General features: G+C 43.9%; 1 protein-coding gene across 4 annotated transcripts; it reads left to right on the forward strand.

Annotated features, from left to right (window-relative positions):
• Nucleotides 1-2,868: 2,868 nt before the first annotated feature.
• Nucleotides 2,869-23,954, forward strand: si:ch211-195o20.7 (cytospin-A). Of its 4 annotated transcripts, XM_064332888.1 has the most exons (13): nucleotides 4,309-4,457; nucleotides 5,211-5,297; nucleotides 8,298-8,444; nucleotides 9,901-10,350; nucleotides 11,416-11,489; nucleotides 15,945-16,447; nucleotides 17,365-17,461; nucleotides 19,208-19,274; nucleotides 19,589-19,661; nucleotides 20,441-20,537; nucleotides 21,017-21,133; nucleotides 21,448-21,507; nucleotides 22,516-23,954. In XM_064332888.1, the coding sequence occupies exons 3-13, from the start codon at nucleotides 8,402-8,404 to the stop codon at nucleotides 22,603-22,605; spliced, it is 1,671 nt and encodes a 556-aa protein (XP_064188958.1). In that variant the 5' UTR covers nucleotides 4,309-4,457; nucleotides 5,211-5,297; nucleotides 8,298-8,401; the 3' UTR covers nucleotides 22,606-23,954. The 4 variants fall into 4 exon arrangements, with proteins under 4 accessions (XP_064188951.1, XP_064188935.1, XP_064188944.1 ...); XM_064332881.1 differs by lacking the exons at nucleotides 4,309-4,457; nucleotides 5,211-5,297 and adding an exon at nucleotides 2,869-3,196; XM_064332865.1 differs by lacking the exons at nucleotides 4,309-4,457; nucleotides 5,211-5,297 and adding an exon at nucleotides 2,871-3,221.
• Nucleotides 23,955-24,782: the final 828 nt, after the last annotated feature.

Here is a 24,782-nt window from a genome sequence, read left to right on the forward strand (position 1 = left end):
GGATGCTAAGATGGTTTAAAATGGTTTAAGCTGTGTTTTCAACACTTCTAGCTGGTCATAGCAGATCCGTGGCTGGTCAAAGCTGGTCTCTAGCTAGACAAAGCTGGTCAAGGCTGGATAAGGTGGCAGAGTATGCTGGTGGTCAACTGGTGGACTACTTGAGTATATAAGCTGATCAGCTTGTCAGCTACTGGCTGACCAGCAAAAAAAGTGTGGAAAACATATCTTAAAGCAGCTTGACCAGGTTAGGCTGGTTTAAGCTAGAATTTTCAGCAGGGTCAAGATCTAAAACAAAATTAAGTGTATATTGAAAAGGTGGTTTTAAGGTTTCAAACTGCATGTACATAGTAAAAATGTAATCAATAATTTCATAAATACAGTGGTGTTAATCTATAAGCCTATATATTCTAAATGACCATTTTAAGGTAAGAAATATCATGTCACAGGTCCACATATTCAATCAATAAGTTTATATAACCACCCATTTCACATCATAAACTGAATTTCCTTTATTGTCAAAATTGAAATGGAATTGACACCCCCATCCTTGACACATACAGTGTATTACAATATAGGCTATACATGTGCATGTTCATTTCCGTTATAGTCTCTTTGTGCAATTAAGACCCCCGGACATAAAATGATTCAGTGATCTAAGCCATATTAGTTATGGTCCATGAACCAGCACATTTCGAGCGAATCTTCCCTGTGCCTTTCACTGTTCTTCAACACGCCATATATTTTGTTAATGAACTTACAGTCCAGATTAATTGGCTCTTTGGCTGGGCACTGAAGTAAATACTGAGGTGATCCAATTCGACATTTAGTAGCAGGAAAGTTTCTTGGGTCATTAACTTTTTTTTTTTTTTTTAATGCAAACCGCTTTATGACAACATAAATGAAAGACTTCTGGCCGGGATTCACCACAAAAGTCCTTCAACAATTGGCGAAGACTCGTTTCAGTAAACAAACATTGTGAAGTCCTACCCGTGACTAGCTTTTTAAAGAAGGACACACATGACTGCATGCCCAACACTAAAACACCCAATTCATCTAATCAAGGTCTTGATGTAGAGAGCTTTGCTAAAAACATCTGTTGGTGAGCCAAGGGGCTTTCATTGTTTGACAGATTGTCAAGCAAAATATATACAGTAATCCAAAATTATGAAAACCTTCCCAGGGCATATACACTATGAGGATCTATGCTCAGCCATCAATTATTCATTCATGCATATATAGTTTTTTAGAAGTAATGTGTTAGCGTGCATTTGGGCAAAGATTGACCATAACAATCAGCTGACCTCACCTGGCAGCACATGGCCCTGCGTCTAGGGTGTTGACAACACGTTCACAACGCACAGTTCCAGACATCAATTTCACATATTTTTCACCAATTTGGCCTTCCATACCAGGAAAGGAGGCAAGGAAAGGAAGCAGGGACTGATAAAATAACCGACTGGAATGAATCTAAAGCTATGGTTTTGCCCTCGTTTGCAGTCCTTCACTAACAGGATAAGAATAGTTTTACTAACATACTGAAAAGATGCTTCCTTATGTTTCCTGGTTCAACCAAATGCGTATCTTGCCACGCAACAATGGCTAATGACGTTGCAATCAAGGTGCGGAATTGGCTGCACCAACCAGATCTGCCTGTTGCAGTACACATGTGAAGACATCACAGTGATGAATGACGATAATGTAGACATGGCCATATAGCTTGCTCTGAGAATTTTTAAAGATAATTTTGGTACCCTTTTAAATAAGAAATATGTTTAAACCAACAAAGTGCCTAATGGTAAATTAGATTCAAATAAAGTCAATGAGGTCCAAGTCTCCACAATGCATCTGTAATATTGTGAGTTGCAATGCAGAATACAAGTGTAATCATCCATGTACTCAGGGCTGGTATGTAATTGATTAAAGGACAATCTACCAGGCAGTTATTCATTGCAGTTTTCTTCATTCGTAAAATGTATTATTTTTTTATTTATATATATTTTTTATTTGTCAATTTATTGATTAAGTGCATGCCTATGCAGCTCAGAAATAGTCATCCCAATGGCCACCCAGCTTATTTGAATTTGCTACAAAACACCACTCAAAACGATTAGAAGAATCTCCACTGCAAGCAAAAATAAAAACAACCACTATCGGTCCTCTCTTACTTTAATTAACATATACAAGTGCAATACCAATTTTAACCCGAAGATGTCCCCAGGCTACAATTTAATAGTCCCTGAAAATATACCAGCATATATTTGTGCCCATTGATTAATCAACTGAACATGTTCTATGTCTTCTCCTCTGGGCGGCGGGAAGTCTGTTGTCACAAAATATGCAGATTCATAGATGCACACATTTAATATTATCAATGCTAGTTTTTGTGCGGTACGGGGAGGGCTGCCAGTTTCAAGTATTATGCTAAACGGCGTGAAAGCCTGGGATACGATTCTAGTATTTTCCCTTTCAATTAAATTGTTGATAGAGCTATGGCTCTGTAGCTATCTCTCAACCCTTTAACCCACCTTTACGTGTCAGAATTTACTGTAGCCTAGGCTATTCACACGAATTTACATGCTCGAACTAACAATCTTCTTTCTTGAGTTAGCCTGATGATATTATCATAATCCTAAACAGGGGTTTTGAAACGTAGTTAGGTCAGGTAGCCTAACGTCAGATAACGTTATCTAATCTTAAATTATTTATTGTAGGCCTAAAGCACATATTCGTAGCCTATAACATACACAGGGTCAGACAACGCAAATTGCGACAAATGTTGCCTACTTTCATCTAAGTAGCCTACAAAAAAAAAAAAAAACCTTAATGACACGGGCCTTTGCAGTTAGGGAGGCGTTGCCCCTGTAATATGTTATCGAAATATTATTCTTTCTAAAATTGTACACGTGTGCAAACTAAAGCCGAGTAAGGATCATAGAGGCAAAACTTGTATCCGCCTATTGCTTGGTGGCGTTGATTGAGAGCACGGGGACCGGTGCCGGGACACGAGGAAGGGCTTGCTTCCTTCATTCCTGAGCTCTGAGTTTACTTTAAACGGCAGACTAACTCCTACTCAGGCAAGCAATACTGCGAGTGCGTCTGTGTGCGATGCATTGCGGAAAACGGGCGAGTGAAATTGGACTGAAATCGGACAAGAGGTTTTACGCTCATCCAAACTGAAATTGCGGCTCTCCCAAAGGTGCGGAAAAGATCTTTTAAGGTAAGTGCCTTGTCTAGAGCGTGTTGTAGGGAACACCTGTAACGAGCCGTTGTGTTTCAGAAAAGAACTATTGATCACTTATGTTTTTGATCATTGTTTTTTTGTTTGTTTTTTGTTTTTTGTAACGGACTTTCCTTGAGTTTAAATAGGCTAAATTTCATGTTTAACTTTCAAACGCTATTGTCCAAGTCAAAAGGTGGAGTAGTCTATGGTCAAATTTATTAAATACTTTTTCTTTATTGTTACTGTAGACTAGCCTATGTTTGCCTAACCCAGTTACAACAAAAAACACTGTCCGTGTGCGTCCTGCTTTTGATATTGATTTAAGATGCTGTTTTCAGCAAAGTAGAAGCATGTTGTCGGTAAACATTTCTCAAGCCGTGGTCACAGTGGAAAAACATGGTCCCAGACTCTGTCCAGCTCTTATAGTCAGTGGATTTGGGTGGTTTCAGGATTAATCAATTTATCAAATGGTTAGATAGGAAACGGTGCCAGTTTTCTCAGATATAATCTCAAAGTGCAGGCTCCGTTTGAATTTAATTGCCAATTAATCAACAGTGATTGAGTTAATAATTTAATACTGGCCTTAATTTGACATCTCCACAGTACTCCATCATATTAATTGCGATAGAGATGTGATGTTGGTGGAGTGTGGGAGTAAAATGCAGAATGCGTTAAACAACAAAACATCAAGGCAGGTTCAACCTTAGTTAGTAACTGAGTTCATTGTCCTTGGCTTCATTGAAGAGCTAATTGGAGCTCAGATAAATTAAGTGCCTCCTTTGTATTACTATGTGTGTAACGAGAAAGTTACACACATAGAAAATAAAGAAATCCTTTGCTTGCACAGTAATATACAAACACACTGTCAAAAATGATTTTTGCCTGTGGTCTTAAAAGGTAAATGTGTGGTCTGAAATTAGGGGGTGCCCTGACTGGCAGAGGGGCTCAGAGCAATTAGGTCCAACAAATTTTTCCTGAAAGGGGATGTTGACTAAGATTAATTGAGAACTGACTGACTGAAATGAGACAAAACAAGCAAACTGGCAAAGCTACATAATGGAGAGATTGGGGGTGGGGGTGGGGGTGTCTGGTAAAGATAGCTTGTTGGGTTTGTTTTCATACCATAATTGCTTTGGACTGGCTGAGGGAGCTCTTTAAAGAGCAAGTGAATCCAAGTCTGTATGCCTTTCTCCAACCGCTTTAAACCTTTCAAAAAAGAAATTTCAAAAAGCTTTGAGTGAGTAATGGTATTTATGAGAGAACTTTATGTAACATTGGGTTTATGTGGTGTAATAGGAAGAAAAAAAACCTTATTTCAATTGTTATATAATTTCACCCTCTTCCATATTTTGGACATGTAATAGTTTGAGAGTTTTTCTGATCAGTCAAAGAGAAATAAGTCAAATGGCTTGGTATTGTTAAGAAATTCTTGATACATTCAAATCAGTTTTCTGCTTGGGTTTGTTCCACAGATAAATAGTTGGTGGTGGCTTTTAATTGTGAGAGGGTGTACAGGCTAGTGTATTGCTTGGATATAATGATAATGGATTGCATTTATATAGTGTCTTTAAACTCAAAAACCTTCTCAGTGAAAGTACATAGCATCAATGTGAGTTTTACAATAGTATACTCACCCCATCCAGTTAATTAAATGGGGGGAGGGGTGGTTACATGACCAGCCTAGGAGAGCCAGGAAGTGTAGGCAGGACACCAGGGATCCCCCAACTTTTTATGATAAGTCACATGGTGACTTCAGTGAACATAGTGAGTCACAACCTCAGTTTAACATCACTTCCTAAGACTTCCACCACAACAGTGTCTCAATCTCAATCAAAGCAATGGGGAATTGGTTTTATACTTGGTCCCGAGCCCAGATATATGAGGACTGCCACCTACTGGCCTTACAGCATCACAACCAGTAGCAACCTGTTTTTTTTCTTTTTTGAGCCAATCCCCCATCCAGGTTCTAATGAAGTTCATGTCTACTTAGCTTCAGCTGCTCTATGAACATCAGAAGAAGGTAACAGGAAGGTATAGCTGCTGGGTGTGGAACTGCATACCTCACAGAGTGTGCTGGGTTAGTATGCGGTTTGCACAGCATTCAGATGTTGCACATGCCTCCGTACCATGTGACCAGGCTATGCGTTACCGATTTTAAACACCGTAATGCAGCTAGCGCTGTAAATCATCTGTAATCACGTCAAACATCTAGGCCCAAACGTTAACCCTGAAGGTTTCAACAAAATCTACCACCGTGCAAAAAGTGTAACTTCAACCCGTGGGTTTCAGCACTGATTGATGACACCTGTGCTCAGTATGCGGTAATTGCACAGATATTTTCACAGTATTTCATTTCAGATAAAACTTTTAGCATTACATTGGAGATTGATACAAATGGATGTTTCTGGACTCAGTGCTCTTTGTTGATTAAAATGAATCAGCATGAAATTGACTAGATGGCGAGTGATGTATAGCATGCATGCATTTAAATGTAAAATTATTGGGACAGGGACACAATTTTTGTGTTTTGGCTCTGTACTACAGTGCATTGGATTTGAAATAAAACAATGAACATGAGGTTAAAGTGCAGATGGTCTGCTTTAATCTGAGGTCCGTGTAGGAATTACAGCCCTTTTTATACATTGCCCCCCCCCCAATTTTAGGGGAGCAAAAGTAATGGGACAGATTAAAAAATATTATATAAAGTCATCATGTTTTGTACTTGGTTGCAAATCTTTTGCTTTCGATGACTGCCTGAAGCTTGTGACCCATGGACATCACCAGAGGCTGGGTATCTGCCCTGGTGATGCTCTGCCAGGCCTGCACTGTAGCCATCTTCAGTTACTGTTTGCTTCTGGGGTGTTCCACTGTGTCTTCAGAAAGTGAAGCGCATGTTCAGTTGGATTCGAGATTGCTGATTTACTTGGCCAGTCGAGAAAATTCCCCTAATTTCATCAATTTGTCCTCCTGCTGCCGTCAACAGTCACACCATCAATGAAAACAAGTGAGCCAGGTTCACTGGCAGCCTTACATGCCCGAGCCATAACACTACCTCCACCATCTTTCACAGATGAGGGGTGGAGCGTCGAGTCAGTGGTTCCTTTCTTTCTTCTTGACATCACTTAGGTACAGGTTAATACTCATATAATTTGTCCCTAAGACTTTGTTCCAGGACTATACATACATGTCTACATCCTAGAGAGTGCTCTTGATCTGTTTGACAGTTGAACAGAGGTGTTCTTCTGTCTTCCACTTCAGTGGACGTCCGTGCTCTACCAGGCTGTTTATTATTGCTGATTCACCAGTGCACTCTTTCTGGCTAATAATGTATCAAACAGTTCATTTTGACACACCCAATGTTTTGGCTAAGTCTGTGGTCGATTCATTATGATTTTACAGCCTCATTGACACTTATCTGGCCCTCATTCTGAGAGAATGAGTCAACTGTTGACCTTTTGTTTGCTTCCTTGTGCATGAACTAATAATTCGAAGACTGGCCAAGAAACAGCTGTGCAGTCAATGGTCCCATTACCTTTACCCCCCTAAAATGGAGGGGTCTATGTATAAAAGGGGCTGTGGTTCATACACAGATCACCCAATATGGATCTAAATATGCTTAAAATGAAAGCTGACAGCCTGCACTTTAACCTCGTGTTCATTGTTTTATTCCAAATCCAATGTGCTGGAGTACAGAGCCAAAAAACACAAATTGTGTCACTGTCTCAGTACTTTCGCATTGAATTGTTTGCATTTGTCAAAATGAAACGGTGATTGCATTGCATTTCAATATGACTATCTGACTAATTTGCAGCGATACTGTTTGAGCCACAAATCTGTATAAAAATGTATGAAGGCTTGATACAAAAGTTTGAGACACTGTTATTAACTGTGCACTTGTTCCTTTTGGCAGTTTATAGTGAAGAGGGTTAGGGGTTTTCATTTTTGGTGTTGATCAGGTTGCTTACTTAACACTGTCTCGTTAGGTTTGTACGCACAGGGGTTGTTGTACAGAGGAGCCAGGGCTCTGTGGGTCGATAGGAGAGACCGTGTTTCCGAAAGAAAATATTCTGGGGGTAGTGCAATGGCTCTGTTGAGCTCTATTAAGCAAATTGCTTTTTTCCATGGAAACTATTCAAATGAGCATTTGCAAGTTGGTGTAACCTGAGAATATCCGACGTGAAAGGCTGCGGATGTGCAGAGGTTAACCCTCGTTACCCCCCCTCCTCGCCCCCCACCCCACGGGGATTCTGCTCCTGCTGATTTAAAAGATTTCTGTTTAAGGAAAGAATACCCAGGAAGGAGACAGTCATTATAAACGCTGATAAGAAGCAAGATGCTAAATTTAAAAAAAAATTACATGTAAACAATGTAGTGCTGGAACCTCAACATTCAGATCAATTTATTTATTTTTTTAAAATGAAGACCGGATTCATGGAGCATGCAAAAATAAGCATTTTGGGACTCAGGGGAGTTGTTTTATCAATGAATTGTTAATCTCTTAAACTTGGAGTTTAGCTTTTTGGAGCTGCAACTATTCTGTTTGTGTACAGATTCCAGTTAGGACACAGTAAAACAGTATGCCAGAGTGCAATAGTGTAATTTCAGTTTCCAACAGTGGATTTAAACCTGCAGTGGCCTTTTGGAATACGCTGATCCTCCACATTTCTTCCCCGCTGTTGCCCGGTGGGGAAGAAGAATTGCAGGAATCATTGTTGCACACAGTTTACTGTTTAGGTCTTTTAAAGCGTTTCATCAATGTCAGGGGTGAAATAGCACTCTAGCAGGTCGAACCGTTTCAGGCTTTACTGAAAGCAGGTTAGTACATCCATTGAAAATCCACAAGTGGGGGGGGTTTCCACGCTGGATACTCGATTGGATCGCATAAAACTCAAAGTGCTATTAACATCCTGTTGGGTTTTGACAGGGGCCTTTGAGGTGACTTACTGTAGCACTGAAGGAGGGGCTATTTTTTGGAATGGGACAGAACAGCTATTTAGGAAGGAGTCAAGTGGTTTGTGCGGTAGGTCGCAGTGAAAGTGGTCTATCTGTTTCCTGAAGCCCGTCTCTCTGTCTGCAGAGCGATCCCGTCCCATGCTGTCTGCAGTAAGGAGCACCTGAGGGAAACAGGGGGAAGACAGTGAGAGAGGGGCAACGTTCAGCTGCCCCTGATACCACTGCATCATGGGTAACTTCGCAAGTAAGGAGGGCCAGGTTCCTACCGGAGGTAAGTCACCTCCACAGCCTTTGACAGATATGCACATGCAAAGGCACACACATGCATGCATACTTTATATGTGTGTGCAGAAAGATGCACGCGCATACATTCCTCAAATTTAGCACACACTGTTATGCAGAGTGTCTTACATAAGTTTTTGTTTTTCTTGCATCATATTAGCTTACACACACAGAAGCAATTCATGTTAAGGACATTGCTGAATGGTATAACAACAGTGTCCTATGTGAGAATCAAATGTGTTAAAAAACCATTATCTTTAAGCATTATACTAGATTGCCATGCATGTATACACAGGCACGCATGTGCATGCTCACACAAACACGCACATGCATGCATAGACATGTGCGCATGCACTTATACACGCATAACCATGCAATGCGTGCACACTTACATGTATGCACGCGCACGCACACATGCGTGTTCCCACAAACGTGTGGGAACAGGCACTTTTCACAACTGTTTTCCGAACATAGCCTCGAGCTCCCCTCAAGAGTCATCCTGTTTGGCCGCATTCTGGTTCCGAGAACCTCGGCATCTAGGCGTGTCGCACTTTCACAAATATCGTTAAGGACACGCCCGCGCCGGCAGCCCAACGCCGCCGCGTCTCTCCCTGGCTGATCTGGCCCCGGGTTGCGACGCTGTCGGGTCCCTTCGCGTTCTCCTGAGAACAAAGGGTCGTCTGACCCCGCAAGGCTCGGCTGCGCGCTCCGGCCTTTAGTCACCGCGGCGACGGGAGAGAGAGCCAATCGGGCGCCGCTTGCTCGCTCCCGCCCGTCCCTCCCCGGCCCCTCCACCCTCGGCCGTTCCTCTCCTCTCTCCGCGTCTCTCTGGACGATGAATCGGCAGAATTCTTCAGCCCGAGCCGAGGGGCGCGAAACGAAATCGAGTGAAGTTGTGACCCCCGCACAAATATTGGCGATATGTTACCTTTTTTTTTGTTATCCGTGTGTTTGAGGATCGAAAATATTTACTCGGCGGCGGTGCAGAATGTGTTTCGGTCAGAAAGTCGCATTGAGAAACCGACTTCTTTTCTTGACCGGGGTAAAGATGTGGCCCAGTAAGGCAAGAGTGCCTTTGATCAAGATAGTCATTTCCTTCAAGATTGTTCTTTCTTTGTCTCGCGCTTTCACTTTCGTGCCATATTCTAAAATATACAATGTCAAGGTTTATATAATTTAAGTATGTAATAATAATACATGCATGCCTTTAGTAGTAATAAACAGCTCCCCCAAAAAATAGAGCTAATCCATGTATGATTTGTTTTAAAACCATTCTGAATTAAATCAAGACCAAAAAACATGTGGATAAATACCACACTGCTTGTTCATCATAAACATCTTAACATGTAACCGGTCCAACGTCCCTTAAGATTAACTGTTATTCAAGACCTTTCTTTGCTCTTTCCCTCTCTCTTTTTCTTCTCTTTCCGTCTCTCTCTAAACAGGGGCTCATCTGGATCTGTATCATTCCCTCCCCGCCTCTCCGCTCGCCGCGAAACTTCAGAGCACGCCCCTGCCTCTGGCCCCCGCTCCCAAGAAGCCTGACGGCTTAAAGCTGGGGAGCGCGAGGGGATCGCACAAGGAGCGGCGCCCCCCCACCCGGAGCTCGTCTCTTACCGTGACCATGAAGCAAGGCACCCAGACAGGAAGTGATGTGGATGCTGTCCTCAGCGCCCCTCCCTCCCTCGCCTCCTCCCCCATCTCGGAGTCAGGCCACCTGGACAAGGACGGCGGACAGAAGACGCCGTGGGCACCGGGGGACGGGAAGGGGGACGGACAGGAGGACAGGCGGGGGGACATATCGGCCCTGAGGAGGCTGCTGTTGGAGTGCAGGACCTCTCTGGATTTGAGTCCTGAGGATGACGACGACAAGGATGGGACCCAGGGCGCTGCAGGTGTGTGCTTGTCTCAGTGTGCCTGAATTGCTGGAGGACGTTGAGATCAGGCCTATGAATACAGTTAGGCAGTCCGATAAGGAAACTGAACAAAGAGGGCAGCCGTGGCTATTCAGGTGTGACACTATGAACTAAGGTGCCCAAGTAAGAATGGAGAAGATATGATTAGCCAAGAGCACTGTGATAGAACTTCCATTTTATCATAATTTATCTTGCTGAAACTCAAATGTGTCTTAACCTTAACGAGTGAGATGTCTGTGTACAACAGAAAATGTACCCCTGTTGGTCATCTCTGGCCATTATAGCACCTATTATCTATTTAAAACTGAAAGCAAGTACGTTTGCTTATGAACAATGTGGGCAAGACATAATTATGTAAATAGAGAACAAGCCTGAGATAATTGTAGACCTCTGAAGGACACTGCAGGCACTAGCAGTGCTGGAGGATGTATGTTCACAAAAGGAATACCAAGATAATAATCGTATTATGAGACAAACTGTTATGAATGGAGAAATTAGCAGAATTTTATTTCATTTGTTTATTTAAAAGGGACAAGTAGAGACAACATTGCCATGTGCAATAGCATTGCCATATGTGCTACACGTGTTTATAGCTGAAGCTAATTTACAGCACTAGTCCCTTATGAGCATTAAAAATACATTAAACGCACCACAAAATCCGAATCCATCTAAAAAAAAAATCTAGATATTCACAAACATTCTAAATAATTTCCAAGTGTTATTAATTTGAAAAAATGCAATCAACATGACAGAAAGCACTACAGCAGCCAAAGAGAGCCATAAACAGACTGCATTAGAATTAGTTTGGTAAATGACAACAGTTTTGACCCATCTTCACCCAGGACATGACATCCGTTCACATCTTGTCTCTACAACAGACTTGACAGCTATTGTAGAGACGATGGGGTCAAATATAGGAGGCACTAAATTGTGAAGGTACTTCAAAATTTATATGCAGTAATGGTGGGGAATGATCCAGTGAAATAGATGAAAATGTCACCTGATTGCTGTCTGATAAGTTTGTGTATTTGTTTCCTACGTCAGACCTGCTGAGATGCGTCCTTCTGGAGCGAGGGGAGCTGGTGAAGGAGGTTCAGAGCCTAAAGGAGACCCTGGAGGTAGGGTCACTGATTCAGTTCCTTTGAAACCCTGGCTACTTCCTGTCATCCACACTGTGACAGAGATCCTTCTGATAAGTTGAATGGAATTCTGAAGTTCTAAATTATCTTGACGTTTTTTTGAACAGTTTCTTGAAGTGAAAATGCATTTAAAGTGCAGGCGTTTCACACCAAGCACGAATCATTGAAAGTACCGTGATGGCCATAGGAGAGTAAATTCAAAGTCGCTGGGCTATAGGATAAGGTTTACTGAGTTCACCCTTAATCGTGGTGATAATGGACGGTGGTCTCCACCCATAAACACAATAGTGGGGAGACTGGGAGATAGTGTGATGTCATAATAGGCAACTTCCTGTCTGATGGCACTTAAGTCAGGGGGAAGGGGCTAGTAGATCTCAGTGATTTCATTCCCCACAGTTCCTGACAAAGCGTGCTCTGTGCGGAGGAGAGGGAGGAGACAGAGGAGCACGGAGGGCCTGCATTCTTTGTCTGTTGCTTGCTGTTTTGGCATTCCTCTGCGATTTGAGATTAATTCCTCTTCTCTCCTCCTTTTTTGTAATTTCCTATTGAATCATAGCCCACCCCCGAGTGTGTGTGTGTGTGCATGTGTGTGTGTGTGTGTGTGTGTGTGTGTGTGTGTGTGCTGTGGACTTGCACATGCTGCTTTGGGGCTCTATATTTTTCTTATGTTTCACAGTCAAGGTTTCCCAGCAGCCTCTTCTTCAGGTGTCTGCTAAAGAAAAAATGGACAGTCAGGCTGTGCGGGCCTGCAAAAGCCTATCAGCTTCTAGAACTAGATTTCTTTGCTGTCACAGCACACACACCTAATATCCCTTATTCCCAAGTGAGCTTGTACTAAAACAAGCAGGAGTGGGAGTCCCGAAAAAACATAAGGCACTGAACGTGCTGTTTTTAACCGCCGGTTCGGAAAGTACCGTACTTCCCGCGAGAGAAAAGAAACCGAATTTCGTTCTAACGTACCGCCGAGAAATCCGTGGGAAGAGAATCGCGAGCGGTCTCAGCGTGTGTCCGAGGGTGCGGGCGGACAGATGGACGCGCTCAGCGTCCCCCGGCAGAGCGTGGGCGTCGGATGGCCTTCCCCCCTGCTCCTCTCTTTTCTGCTCCCTCCTCCTTTCCCTCCCTTGCAGGAACTCTTATTAATGACCTCACCGCTCTTGCAGCCCTTCTTGTACTCTCCCCCCCCCCCCCCCCCCCAGGAGACGGTGGGGTATTGTTTCCGCGGCGGGGACGCGGGCCCCTGGTCGCCCCCCCGGCCCACGCTGCTTCGCCCCGGGTTTCTCGAAAGCTGCGTCGCAGATGGGAACGATTTCAGATCCCCGGGCCTGACCAATGGGGGTCGGCAGTTCCGCTTTTACTGCGTGAGACCTTAGCCGGAATATCACAGCGTAAATATGCACGCCTGCTGAGTCGAGAGGCGGTTTGGGGCATCTGTAAAAACCTGGCGACGGCAAACGTAGAGCGAGAGCGAGCGTGGGAGCGTTTCCCGGTTTATGTGGAAGAGCCGGTGTTTGGCGTGAGACGCGGAGGCATTGTGTTTGAGGTGACACCCTCCCCTCTGGTGTGAGAGAATGAGGGTGAGGATGTGCAGTGAGGTGTGGCACATCTGGCTTCATGAGAGATGAGGAAATAATCCTAGGGACCGTGCTTTGAGCGTGTGTGAGTGTGTGTGAGCGTGTGCGTGCATGTGTGTATGTGTGTGCTTATGAGCATGTGTGTGTGTTCCTGTGTGCATTTGGGTTAGTGTGTGTGTGTGTGAGCATGTGTGTTGTGTGTGCGTGTTTTGTGTGCTGTGTGATTTGGTTATAGTGTGTGTGTGAGTATGTGTGTGTGTGTGATGTGTTGTATGTGTGTGTGCTGTTGTGTGTGTGTGTGTGTGTGTGTGCCTATGTGTGTGTGTGTGAGTGTGTGCGTGTATGTATGTGCTTGTGTGTGTGTGTGTGTGTGTGTGTGCCGATCGATTTGAACGTGAGGTCGATCAGTCCTCTGGGTTGCGCAAATGGGTCGCCATGGATAAGTACAGATAATTGTGGCGTGTGAGAAAGCAAGTGGGTCGCCATGGCTGTGTACGGTTAATTGTGCCGTTGCTTGTTTTCCCTGAGCCTGGCTCCAGAGACATCAGCTGTGTGTAAGGAGACCTTTACCATGGGACTGGATCACCCCCCATACTGCAAGTCTGATTGGTTAGAAACTTCTGGTGTGGGGTTGGTAAAGTGTACCCGCAATAATTGTGTATGCATCAGAGAGCATCTTTATATCACGTATCAGAAAGGAGTGAGTATGCGGTGTACTTGAGTATGTTGAGTTGTGAGCATGTGTCTCTGTGTCAGATCCTGCGTGTGTTCATCAGTCTGCTTCACTTTTGCCAGAAAGCAAATGCATGTGTGCAAATGTGTGTGTGTGTGATTTGTGCATGTAAAAATGTGTGTGTGCTTGCGTGTGCATATGAAAGCTGGCATGCATGTTATCCGTGAGTGTTACTGAGCATGTGTGTGCATGCATGTATTTTGGCATACAGCTGTGTGCGCACGTGTGCGTTTTTGCGCATACGTGCACGTCGGTGTCAGAGAACAGAGACGGCCATTTTGTTCCTGCGGCGTGTGTGTCTGCACCGACGCTGTAATGGTCTCCAGCTGTGGTGTGGGGGCTAAGCTCAGGCATTTGGCTCAAGCTCAAGTCCTCCTCCCCAGTCTAATGACCAGACCCACCCTCCGTCCCTCCCTTCTGCTGTCCTCTCCCTGCTCTCACACAATCTACCATGGTGCTCCAGCGCAAATCCACCAAGCTCCACTGTGTGCGGGCCGCTGTGGCCCAAACTGACCACCGCCCAGGCCTACAGTACCATTACTCTCCGAACCTGTGGCTCTGCTGAACTCAAAACCAGCTTTTCTATGTACTGTACCGACCAGATATCATACTGAATATTCTCCATATCAGAGGTTATATCTGCTGTGTTCTAAGCTTACTGATTGGCTGGCTTGTTCGTGAAGGGGTGTGGTTGAAGACAGACTATACGGGGGGTCCCCAGGTGGCTCCTCTGGGTAAATCGTTCCAGGAAAGTACAGCATCATACAGCCTTGACTGAATCCCAACACTGCCTGTGCCAGCTGTGCCTGGGAATTCCATGGGGCGGCACCCAGTTGCCCATGATGTCACTCAGAGAGGGAGGGTTTCAGTGGGTAGGATGCTCCAGTAAATCAGGTGCCTGCAGCCGCCCTGAGTAAGGTGCATCAGCTCATGTAGTTCTTTGGTAGGGTAGCTGCTGCTGAACTGGCAAATTGCAGAAAGGAAATAAATTATCAACTGACTGCTTAACTGCACAGTAAATTGTCCAGTGTTTATTCAACTCTAACAGAGTACATGTGAGTCCAACAGACCATATCCTGTAAGGGTTGATTTAACACATTTACTGTGTGCACACTCTTATGCACACACATCATAGGATATTGCAGGGATATGACAGGCCTACAAGCTACATTTACATTTTAGCCATTTAGACGATGCTCTTTTCCAGAGCAACTTATACAGTTTACATTGTTTTTTTTTTTATCTTAGTAGTGCCTGGATATTTACTGAGGCAATTGAGGTTAAGTACCTTGCTCACACTGGCCCCACCGATTCCCAGGTGGGGAATTGAAAATGCTACCTTGAAGTAGCAGGCCCAGTTCCCTAACCATTACCCTACACCACATCCCTGTGTGGTACAGGTTTACAAATGGGATTGAAATATAACCGCATTTCACGAGCCATTGCAAGCGTGGTGGTGCGGTAGCCCCTTATAGCTCCTGTTACAGACTGGAGTCTCAAAGTTAAGAAAGAGCAAAGGACAGGCTGAATGCCAGAGCGGAATATCTCAGTTTATGCAACATCTGTTCAATTACATCCCTGGACTACAATTCAGGTACTCAGCTGTACTCAAAAACTAGAACAACATGGCACCCTGATCTATGTATATCTGTTCTATAAATCCTCCACTTCAAGTGCAATCGTGCATATTTCTTCAGTTGGGTTGAGACAACTGTACATGTTCTTGTACTAGCTGTTTTGGAAACTTCAAAATGAAAGTAAATGGATGCATCAGCAGTTCTTCTTTTTTAGAACTCTAAATGGAGAGGGGATGGCTGTCTGTTAATAAAGTTTTTGCCCTTTCAGCTGAATTCACGCACCACAGATTAACCGAGTAGATTCATTCTTATGCATGAGTGCCTGAACTGTCCACAACATTAAACAAATTTAGAAACCTTTTTTTAATTTAAACATTTTTAGCTTAATTTTTTCATCCTCATGTCTTCCTGTGTGAGTGTGTGTGTGTGCCAGACAGATCCCTACTGTCCGTAGTATGTGTGTGTGGGGGCGTGTGTGTGCGTGTGCGTCTGCATGTGCATGCACGTGTGTTTGTGTTGCATGTGTAGTAATACTGTCTCTTCCCTAATTCAGACGGAGCGTGCGGAGTGGCTGCAGTTCCAGTCGGACCTGCAGGTGGCAGTGTCAGTGGCGGACCGGCTGCACCTGGAGGCCCAGGAGGAGCTGGAGAAGCTGCGGGGGGACCAGGAGGAGAAGGAGAGACAGCTGGCCACCGCGCGGGAGAGGCAGCTGGAGGCCGAACGGGAGCTGGAGACCGCGAGGGCGGAGCTTGAGGAGAGCCGCCGGAAAGTCGCCGCCCTCACGGTCGAACTCGGCGAGCCGCGGGGCGGGACGCAGGCACGGACGGGCCAGGTGGCGGGGGGAGGGTCTGCGATGGTGACGGACAGGAGCGAGAGGAAACAAGGGAGTGGCGGCGGGACAGAGAGCGGTTTGAGGGAGGGGCCTGTTGCTGAGCAACCGCAGGTGGATGGGGAGGGGGTGTCGGAGGCCAGCCTTCAGAGCACAGCTCCTGAGGAAAAGAACAGAGGGGAGGGGAGGAACTCGCCCTCTGCAATGAGAGCCGTGGAGCAGTCCAGGTGAGTGATGTCACTGGTCTGGACACATCTGCTAACCACAAATGCAGTTTTACCGTCTGGGATTTGAAATCAGTCACTTTCGCATCACCATATCTGATTCACATGCATATAATTCTTGTATCTTTTATTACTCATCATTCCTTGTACATACTGTACAGCAGTAACAGTCATGCAGAGGCAATAAATAAATACATGAAAGACTTAAACATATAAGCCATTAATCTGCATTTACTGAAGTCAACATCAAAGTGCACAGAAGTATGACCAGCTATTCAGTGTTGATCAACTGACCCTGTGTAACTTAGCCGTCAATTTGCGGAAAACTGAATAGCAAGGACATTGGGAAAAGAACGCGAAAGATTGCTGCAGTTCCCTGTTATTTAGCAGTTGTTTTTTTTTCTTTTTCTTTTTTATGTGCATGAGAACTGAGAGCCGGTCAAGTGTTATTTTACAAAGGTGGACTTTATGTCCTCAATTAACTTGTAAAACACGCTTCCAGTATGTCTGATTCATAGCCGCTGTGTTCCAAAGTTCAGGGGCATAAAAAGGGGGAATTGGCTCTCCAATTTCAGTTTCGCTTGTCGAACACTGATCAAGCTTGCATTGTTTGAATTGAGATTCATTTGGGGCTTGTAGTCAGTTAGCATGTCGATTGGTGTTATGTTAGCATGTCATAACGTGTATTCAGTTATGTATATGCACGCTGTGCCATTGTTTTCAATTCAACACCGATGAGGACCTTAAAATCAATGGTGAAGCTCACAGGAAACCAGTGCAGAGAGAGAACGGGGGCGACGATGTGTGCTGTGTTTCTGTTGTCATTGTTCCAGCTGCTGAATTTTGTGAAGGTTTCTGTGCAGCTGTGCAGCAGTTTACCACCATTTCTAACAGATTGCCTCCTTGTTATTATTATACAGGAGCCTCTCCAGACTTCCACTGCCCTCTTCTTCTACCTCCACCATGAATGGTATCTCCCAGGCTACTACTACAACATCACAAGGTTCACTCAGCAAGGTATGGACACTGCTGATTTGAATCCCACTGGTTCCGCAACCTCATCTTTAAAAATGACTACAAAACTAGTCAAACTGTGTAGCAAAAATATAGTAAGGTAACTGGAACTGAAGGGTGTGGGCTTGAAAGCTATGTAGTCAATTAAAGCACTCACCAAAAGCATAGGCTTAGACTTGTAGTCACAGGTTCGAGCATGGGCTATGCCAGTAGCCTACTATAACCATAACACTGTGACTATGTGCCGTGAGACCTCGTTCAAAGCAAGGGGGAACAGCTGGTCCCACCAGGTGTTTCTCAGGTTACTGCTGTATTAGATCCTCTCAAACTAGACATCAGGTGCCCACCTACCAGCCTTAATCAGTGAGTGATAGGCCTTTCGTCCAATCAGTGCTGCCAGCTCTCACTACTAGTACTGTGTAGTCAGTGAAGTGATACCTGAAGTGTATCTGAAGTTCTCCTTGCACAGGTGTGGGATAGCAGCAGCAAATCCAGAGGCACAATTAGCAATTAGCAAAATTGGAAAGAAAAATTGAAACAGAATAATTATGGTCACTCATAATTATTCTTTCTTCGTCAGAAAAAAGGAAAGGTTTGTGAGGTTGTACGGCTGAAAAGATACATCGATTAGAATTGGTGTTCATGTTTGACCAAGTTTTAGGATGAGTGGCCTCAACCTCATAGATTGAGACTGAGATTAAAGAGTTTTATTATATCCTTTTTAAGATGCCCAGTATTTTGGGGGTGATTGATTGGTACTACAACCCTGGCTTTCACTGTTTGGTATTGAGTCCTGGCCTTAGCATCACCCAAGGCAGTAGGGTTTCAAGCCACTGGGAATGTTGTCATCTCATCACGCACAAGCAGTTCCTCTGGTCAACTCCATTCTGCCTGTCAGTCAGCAATAACCACATTTGAAAATGAAAATTAGCTTGTAACCACAATCGTGTAAATCAGCCACGATTACTTCAAAGGTTGTCGTCCTAGCTTTTTTGCTGGACGACTGCCACGGAGGGTCAACGGGAGTTTATTTTCCCAGTTACTCCGACTTCAACTGCCGTCTGGGAGCCTCACACTCTCCTGAGAAGAATTTGACTCAAAGGCGTAGATGTCTGGCGTGTGTATCTCCAGATACATGAGAATGCCGTATATTTTTCAGTTCTTCAAACCTATGCAAATATTTTGCTGCATTGCAGTTTGACTTGGTATGTGAGAAAAAATGTCCAGTATTGAAAAATATTTGGTGATTGCAAAGTTCTCAGCGGCCATGGAATGTGAAAGCCTTTTCACGAAGTGCAGTCTTTTGGAGTGGATCGCTTTGAACTGGAAAGATAAAAAGAAGCCGACATTTTGTTTGTATTTTTTCACCCACTGAACTGTGTGCAAAGACCATTAAGGAGGACCTGTAATGCAGCTGGCCATTCATTGCTCTGCACAGTACTTCAGTTATATTCAATGTATTTCTGCAGGCAAATATAAAATGAGGTTAAACAGCTCTTGCCTCAGATGTCTGTGTACAGTACATTCATTTCACATATGTTTCTGGAGTGTCCCTGTGTTTGATGGATTGTGTAACCGAAAGTGGATTTTTTTTTTAATAGACCAGTTGTTGCTAAACTGTGGTCTGGGGATCGTGGGTGGTTCATGTAGTAGTTAGTGTGCCTGCAGCAAAATGGAACTTTTATCCTCTTTCAAATATATTTTTATTGTTTTGTTTATATCTTGATTTTAACATCTCCCTGCTTGCAGAGCTGGAACCCAACCAGGGGGAAGAGAGCAGACCCAGCCTTGGAAGGACAAGAGACTGGATCCACTGGTGTGTGTGTGTGTGTGTGTGCATGTGTGTGTGTGTGTGTGCGCTTGTGCATGCGCATGTGTGTGAAATCTTGAACTGTTTTTGGGGGTTTTTTCCATAGTGGTTAATGTAATTGTATTGGCTTTTTATACAGTAGGTTATTAATATAGGACATTAAATAGAAATGTAGAACAATTTTTTAATATAATTTTTTATATTTTAGTATTTTCATATTTTATTCTGTTCGACCTCTAGTCTCGCTTGATGGACTGTTTAATAGCACTGACATGCTGTGGTGCAGTAATGACTTCTCTTTGATTGTTTGTGTAAAACAGAAAAACAGGAGGAGGTAGAACCTGCTAATAAGCACAGCGCCACATCCACGGACGTACCCCACAAGGTCAGCAAGTAAGTCACTGGCCCGCGCTCATTGCCCACTTCCTGTGATGCCGTGGCTTCCGTTTGTGTACTATTTGTGTACGTGTGCATAGGTGAGCGGACACACTCCTTAGCCCCTATCTGTTAAGCCTTACGGTCTGGTCTGGTCACTACAGTGTAGTATAATGGGTAAGTGGTTAAATGCCTGTAATGTAGTGTAATGGTATTGAATCCGGATCTGTAGCTGGGAGCACCGCAGGGCCATGAACACTCGACCCACAGACAGGAGGGTTTCGGTCGGCTTCTCGTCGTGTGCCGGTGACCCCAGCCCAATCGGTCAGCCGCTGGCGAGTCCGCCTGTTTTCACGTGAAGCAACGCACCTCTTCCTGCGGCTCATGTCATAATTATTGATGATTGACATTATGTCTGTGCGCTCCCAGAGGAGTTTGTGTGCTTGTCACGTGCTCCCACAAATCGGTAGCAGAGGCCACAGCGATGAGGGCTGATGTATGCATACGTTTGAGCATTACAAATTGGGGCAGAAAGAGAAAAGGTATTTTATAGGCTGACAGACAGATAAGCAAATACCTTTATCTGCGACTACCCCCACCCCCCAGTGCAGCAGTGTTACACGTATTGAAACGCAGGGATAACCCACTGACCAGTAATACATGTATCCGTGTCACTTGTTGAAATAATTTAAGTACCTTTTAGGCCTGCATGCTTTTTGCAGTTATAAACACTCTTTTCTGTTTCTTCTCTCTCTCTCCCTGTCACTTTCCCTCCCTCCCTCCCTCTCTCTCTCTAGGGCTCAGGACGGTTTCAGCTTGCTCCTGCGTCGCCATGGCGGCTCGAAGAGAAACTCCCTCCTGCGCTGGTGTCAGAGTCGCACGCAGGGTTACAAGGTGACGGGGGGAGGCCTCGACTTGCAGGAAATAAGAGGGGAAGCACTCCCCTTTGTTAAATCACGCATCAGAAACCCTGTCTCTTCTTAAAGCAACTGAAACTTGACTCGCGGTTAATTATTTACTCTTCCTAATCAATGAATTGGCTAAACTTGGTCAACCGTGTTTGCTAGCAGCTATGACTTGACTGATAAAGAGCTGTATCATTTTAAGAATAAACAGTCACTCCCCGAACTGTCACCCCCCCTCCCCCTAAACTTTATCCTCCCCCCAGTTAAAAGATCACTATTTGACCTCTGGGGGTTACAGATGTGAGGTGATGATAGAGGGTGGGGATTATATGCCACATATAAAGAGGGCAGTAGTGTGGGGGGGAGGGGCATGTGACTGTAGATCTGTACTGTGGTTTGCCTTTGTGTTGCAGACTTGTGTTGGCTGCAGCTGAGTCAGCAGAAATGACTGTTTTTTTCTCTCTGCAGAACATTGATATCACCAACTTCAGCAGCAGCTGGTCTGACGGGTTGGCCTTTTGTGCAGTGTACCACACATACCTCCCCTCCCTCATCCCTTACTCCAGTCTATGCCCTGCAGACAGGGTAAGGGTGATAAGAAGTGGAAATTGGCTGTGGGTGCCTCAGAGGAAGCTCATGCTCTGAGAGTTCAAGAGCTATTTTTCTCTCTCGGTCTCTCACTACCCCCCTCTGTCTCTCACTCGCTCACTCTCTCTCTCTCTCTGGTACCTCTCACTACATTGAAAATTGTGCTAATTAAAAAACAAAATCTCTTGATGCTAATAACTGTGATGGTGATGGTGAGGACGATGGTGGTGGTGGTGGTGATGATAGTAATGATGATGACGTTATAGACAGTGACCTGAGGGTAATGACGATGATGACGGTTATCTCCGCAGAGGGAGAACCTGAGCCTGGCGTTCCGCACGGGGGAGAGCGTGGGGATCACGGCCTCGCTGGTGAGTCTCTCGGCTTGCGTCCCACGCAGACTGGAGCCCGACAGCCTGGAGCTTCTCCTCTGCTGCTGGCAGGGCAGCATGGCTAGGTTTCCATTTCTGATAAACCCATGTGTACCCACTGTAATGATGGTAAATTGGGGGGTTGCTGGTTGGTTCATCCTGCTAATACACTGCTCTGGTGTGTGGGTGCACCTTTGCTCTCTGCTGTCTGATCCTCACCATGCCAGTGCCAGTCGTGACTGACAGCTTCAGAGACCACACTTGATCCTTAGGATCCATTTTGTATGCTGGTGTTCATTCCTACCGTAATTGGAAACCCTGATCAGCATTGGGCTGATAATTGTTCTTAATTAGGCACCTAATGTCCACTCACTCACTCACTGTAAGGTCATATTGTCAAAAATAGCTATGTATGCCATGAAGAATATATATTCCACATTCACATCCCACAATGTTTAATCAGTTAGATTAACTAATGCTTTTATTTTCTGCAATGTGCTGTATGACAAATTACTAATTAATTCATTAATAATTGATTTTTTATAATCAATTATGGACTGACCAGCGAAGTTACCGCTGTCGAATTGTTGAAAGTGTGGTTACCTGGTCACTGACTAAACTATTTGTGAATAATATGACAGAGCAAAGTGCAATGAACTAAACCTGCATTCTGTTGGAATAAATGAGAGCACAGAATTAAGTTAGAATATAAACACTTTTTCACCAACCTTAATTGATTGAAATATTGGCTGTGACCAGCATACACAGTGTCCACTACCGTAGACTGTTGATAATTGCCAGTGAGTAGGGTCAGCCTTGAAACAGTGACTACACAGCTCAGTTGGTGGACTGCAGAAAGAGAAGTTTAGAAGTTGCCCTCTCCCGAATTAACCAAGCACATTGCAGTGCTGAGACAAGGCTACGCATAGAGCTGGGCATAAAACAGGTTTCAAATATGTTAAAAATGTGATTGCTTAAGTGACTTGGTTGACCTGTGTGTTTTTCCAGACAGTGGACGAGGTGTTGAGAAGGGGAGGTCCTGACTGGCAGAAGGTTCTGGGATACGTGGAGAGCATCTACCGCCATTTTGAGATGTAATTTTCTCCATTGCTCCGTGCCCGCAACAAAGGTTCCTCTGAGGTGATTTGTCCCCAGGGTTGGGACGCTGAAGGATTGACTACTGGCCATTTGAGGGATGAAACACAGACTGACCACTAGTGGGCAGTGCAGGGTGTTCATTTGGACTCTGATGACTAGAGCCCCCTTTCACTGGCCTGGAGGTGGAAGTACGAATTCTACTACCGTGAGTGGCAGGTGGCCATTAGCATCGCTGTACGGTAATCTCACTCGGCTGTAATATTCCCAGAAGGATCCGGAAGAATGGACAGCCGCGATGCCTGTACACACTGACGGAATTCTTTCCCAAAGCTTCTCACAGAAGAATTTCATGTATGCAAGCAACGTCCTGTGGACAAAGAGCGGGATTTCATCAGCCATTAGTGCTGGTTGCCAATGACAACTTATTTAATGAATCACTAGCAAACTGTTGATGGACACCACTGAAAGAAATTCTATATTTGGACATTTTATTACATGAGTTATTTCTGAGGGGAAAATGAGCCACGTCCTGTTTTGCACATTGACCACTGCTGTCATCTCGAAGGGTATAATGGCTGTTTCTGATCTTTGACTCTGATCAATAGCTGGCTTGCTCTGTTACTGTTATTCATCACTGTTGCCCTCATACACAGTGTTCCTTAAAGACTTCAGATAGCCTTATATTTATGAATACATAATTATTAATAACTGCATTGCACATGATTTAAAAGTTAATTGATAGCTGGCATTATTAGTTGTTTGTAGAATAAATAAGTCCAGGATGGCCAGATTGTGTTAAATCTACAAAGGAGTATTCTATATTATATTTTATTGGGCACAGCAACAGAGCATGTTTATAAACCTCTCAATCTGGAAACCATGGCTTCACTATAAATGTCACGTTTACTAACATTTGTTCATGTTTAAATTCAAACCAAAATGCAATGCTGTTATTTTATTAAACGTTGATAACTACGCTGTAATGAAGTGCAGTTTATTCATTACCAGTAATATTGGTCAACTGTACACTGTACTGTAACTGTACGCTGTACTCTATTTTTCCTTCCTAAAGTCAAGTTAAGCACAAGATAAGTCTGGAGTTTATGGTTGTTTCTTCCCCTTTGTTAGAAGTCATTGTTATTTTTTTTTAATCATTATTAATTCAAGAGAATATCACTTGCCAGTCATTATGAGCATGATGTCACAATGTTAGAGTGATGTCATAAAGACGCCTGACCTTTCACCTTGGCTTTATTCTTTTGGCCTGCCCAGTTCTGACCTGCTTTTAAGTTGTAAACAAAGCAATGTTTTCAATGATATAGTGTATAAAATGTGCACATTCTCGTTAACTTTTGTGTGGTTTTTTTAGGAGAAGAGATTGGTCTAAGCAGATAAATCCCAAAATCAATCCCGTACATGCAAAGTCCATTCCTGTTTGTGAGGTTGTGGTCCCAATGATCTGGGTTCACTGTTCATAATGGTATGCAGATTTCATAATGCTGCTTGCAGGAGGTTAGTACAGATTCTTTTTTTAAAAACTCAGTTTTAAATGGGTTTCTGACTCCAGGCTTTTCCTCCCAAGAAGCAATTATGCTAAAAATGCAGTATAATTTCCTTTTTTGAAAAAAAATTTCAGCGATTCTGTGCCATGCGTTCTGGATTTGGAAAAGCTGAGGATTCATGGAGAGATGCTGCCCCCTTGAGGATGCAGAATGCAATAGTTGTTAAATACAATCTTTTCTTGAGTTGCATAATATAAGACGTCCAAGGTTGCGACAGTGAGGAGTTGCCTGACCAGGAGGAATTTCAGTATCACATCCATCTGCTCATTTGTATTCCTGCTAGACTGCTAAGCTACCCAGGTTGCCTTACAATCTGAAATATGATCATATTGTATATTAGAGATTAGAGACATGGTTGTGAAATAGACATCAACAAGGCACACTCATTGTAAAAGGTGACTGGGCTGTACAGTTGGACCGTGACAAACTATCTGGAAGGCACTGTTGGGGTTAGATTAGATCAATAGCCAGACTGCCAAAAATTCACATGTTGATTATTTTCTAAATTAAAATATTTGACTGTTTGTTTGTGTGTATGTATATGTAAATAAGTCATAAGCATGTTAATGTAAAAACCTGCACTAAATTTATGTTTGATTTGAAATTAGCAGTGTT

Source organism: Anguilla rostrata, chromosome 1, assembly GCF_018555375.3.
Source record: "Anguilla rostrata isolate EN2019 chromosome 1, ASM1855537v3, whole genome shotgun sequence".
In the NCBI taxonomy this organism is placed as follows: Eukaryota; Metazoa; Chordata; class Actinopteri; order Anguilliformes; family Anguillidae; genus Anguilla; species Anguilla rostrata.

Coding starts and splice junctions, on each gene's coding strand:
- si:ch211-195o20.7 (XM_064332881.1), top strand. CDS start 8,402: ATGGGTAACTTCGCAAGTAAGGAGGGCCAGGTTCCTACCGGAG. Junction 19,275..19,588: donor ACAAGAGACTGGATCCACTG/GTGTGTGTGTGT, acceptor TGTGTAAAACAG/AAAAACAGGAGGAGGTAGAA. Junction 19,662..20,440: donor GTACCCCACAAGGTCAGCAA/GTAAGTCACTGG, acceptor CTCTCTCTCTAG/GGCTCAGGACGGTTTCAGCT.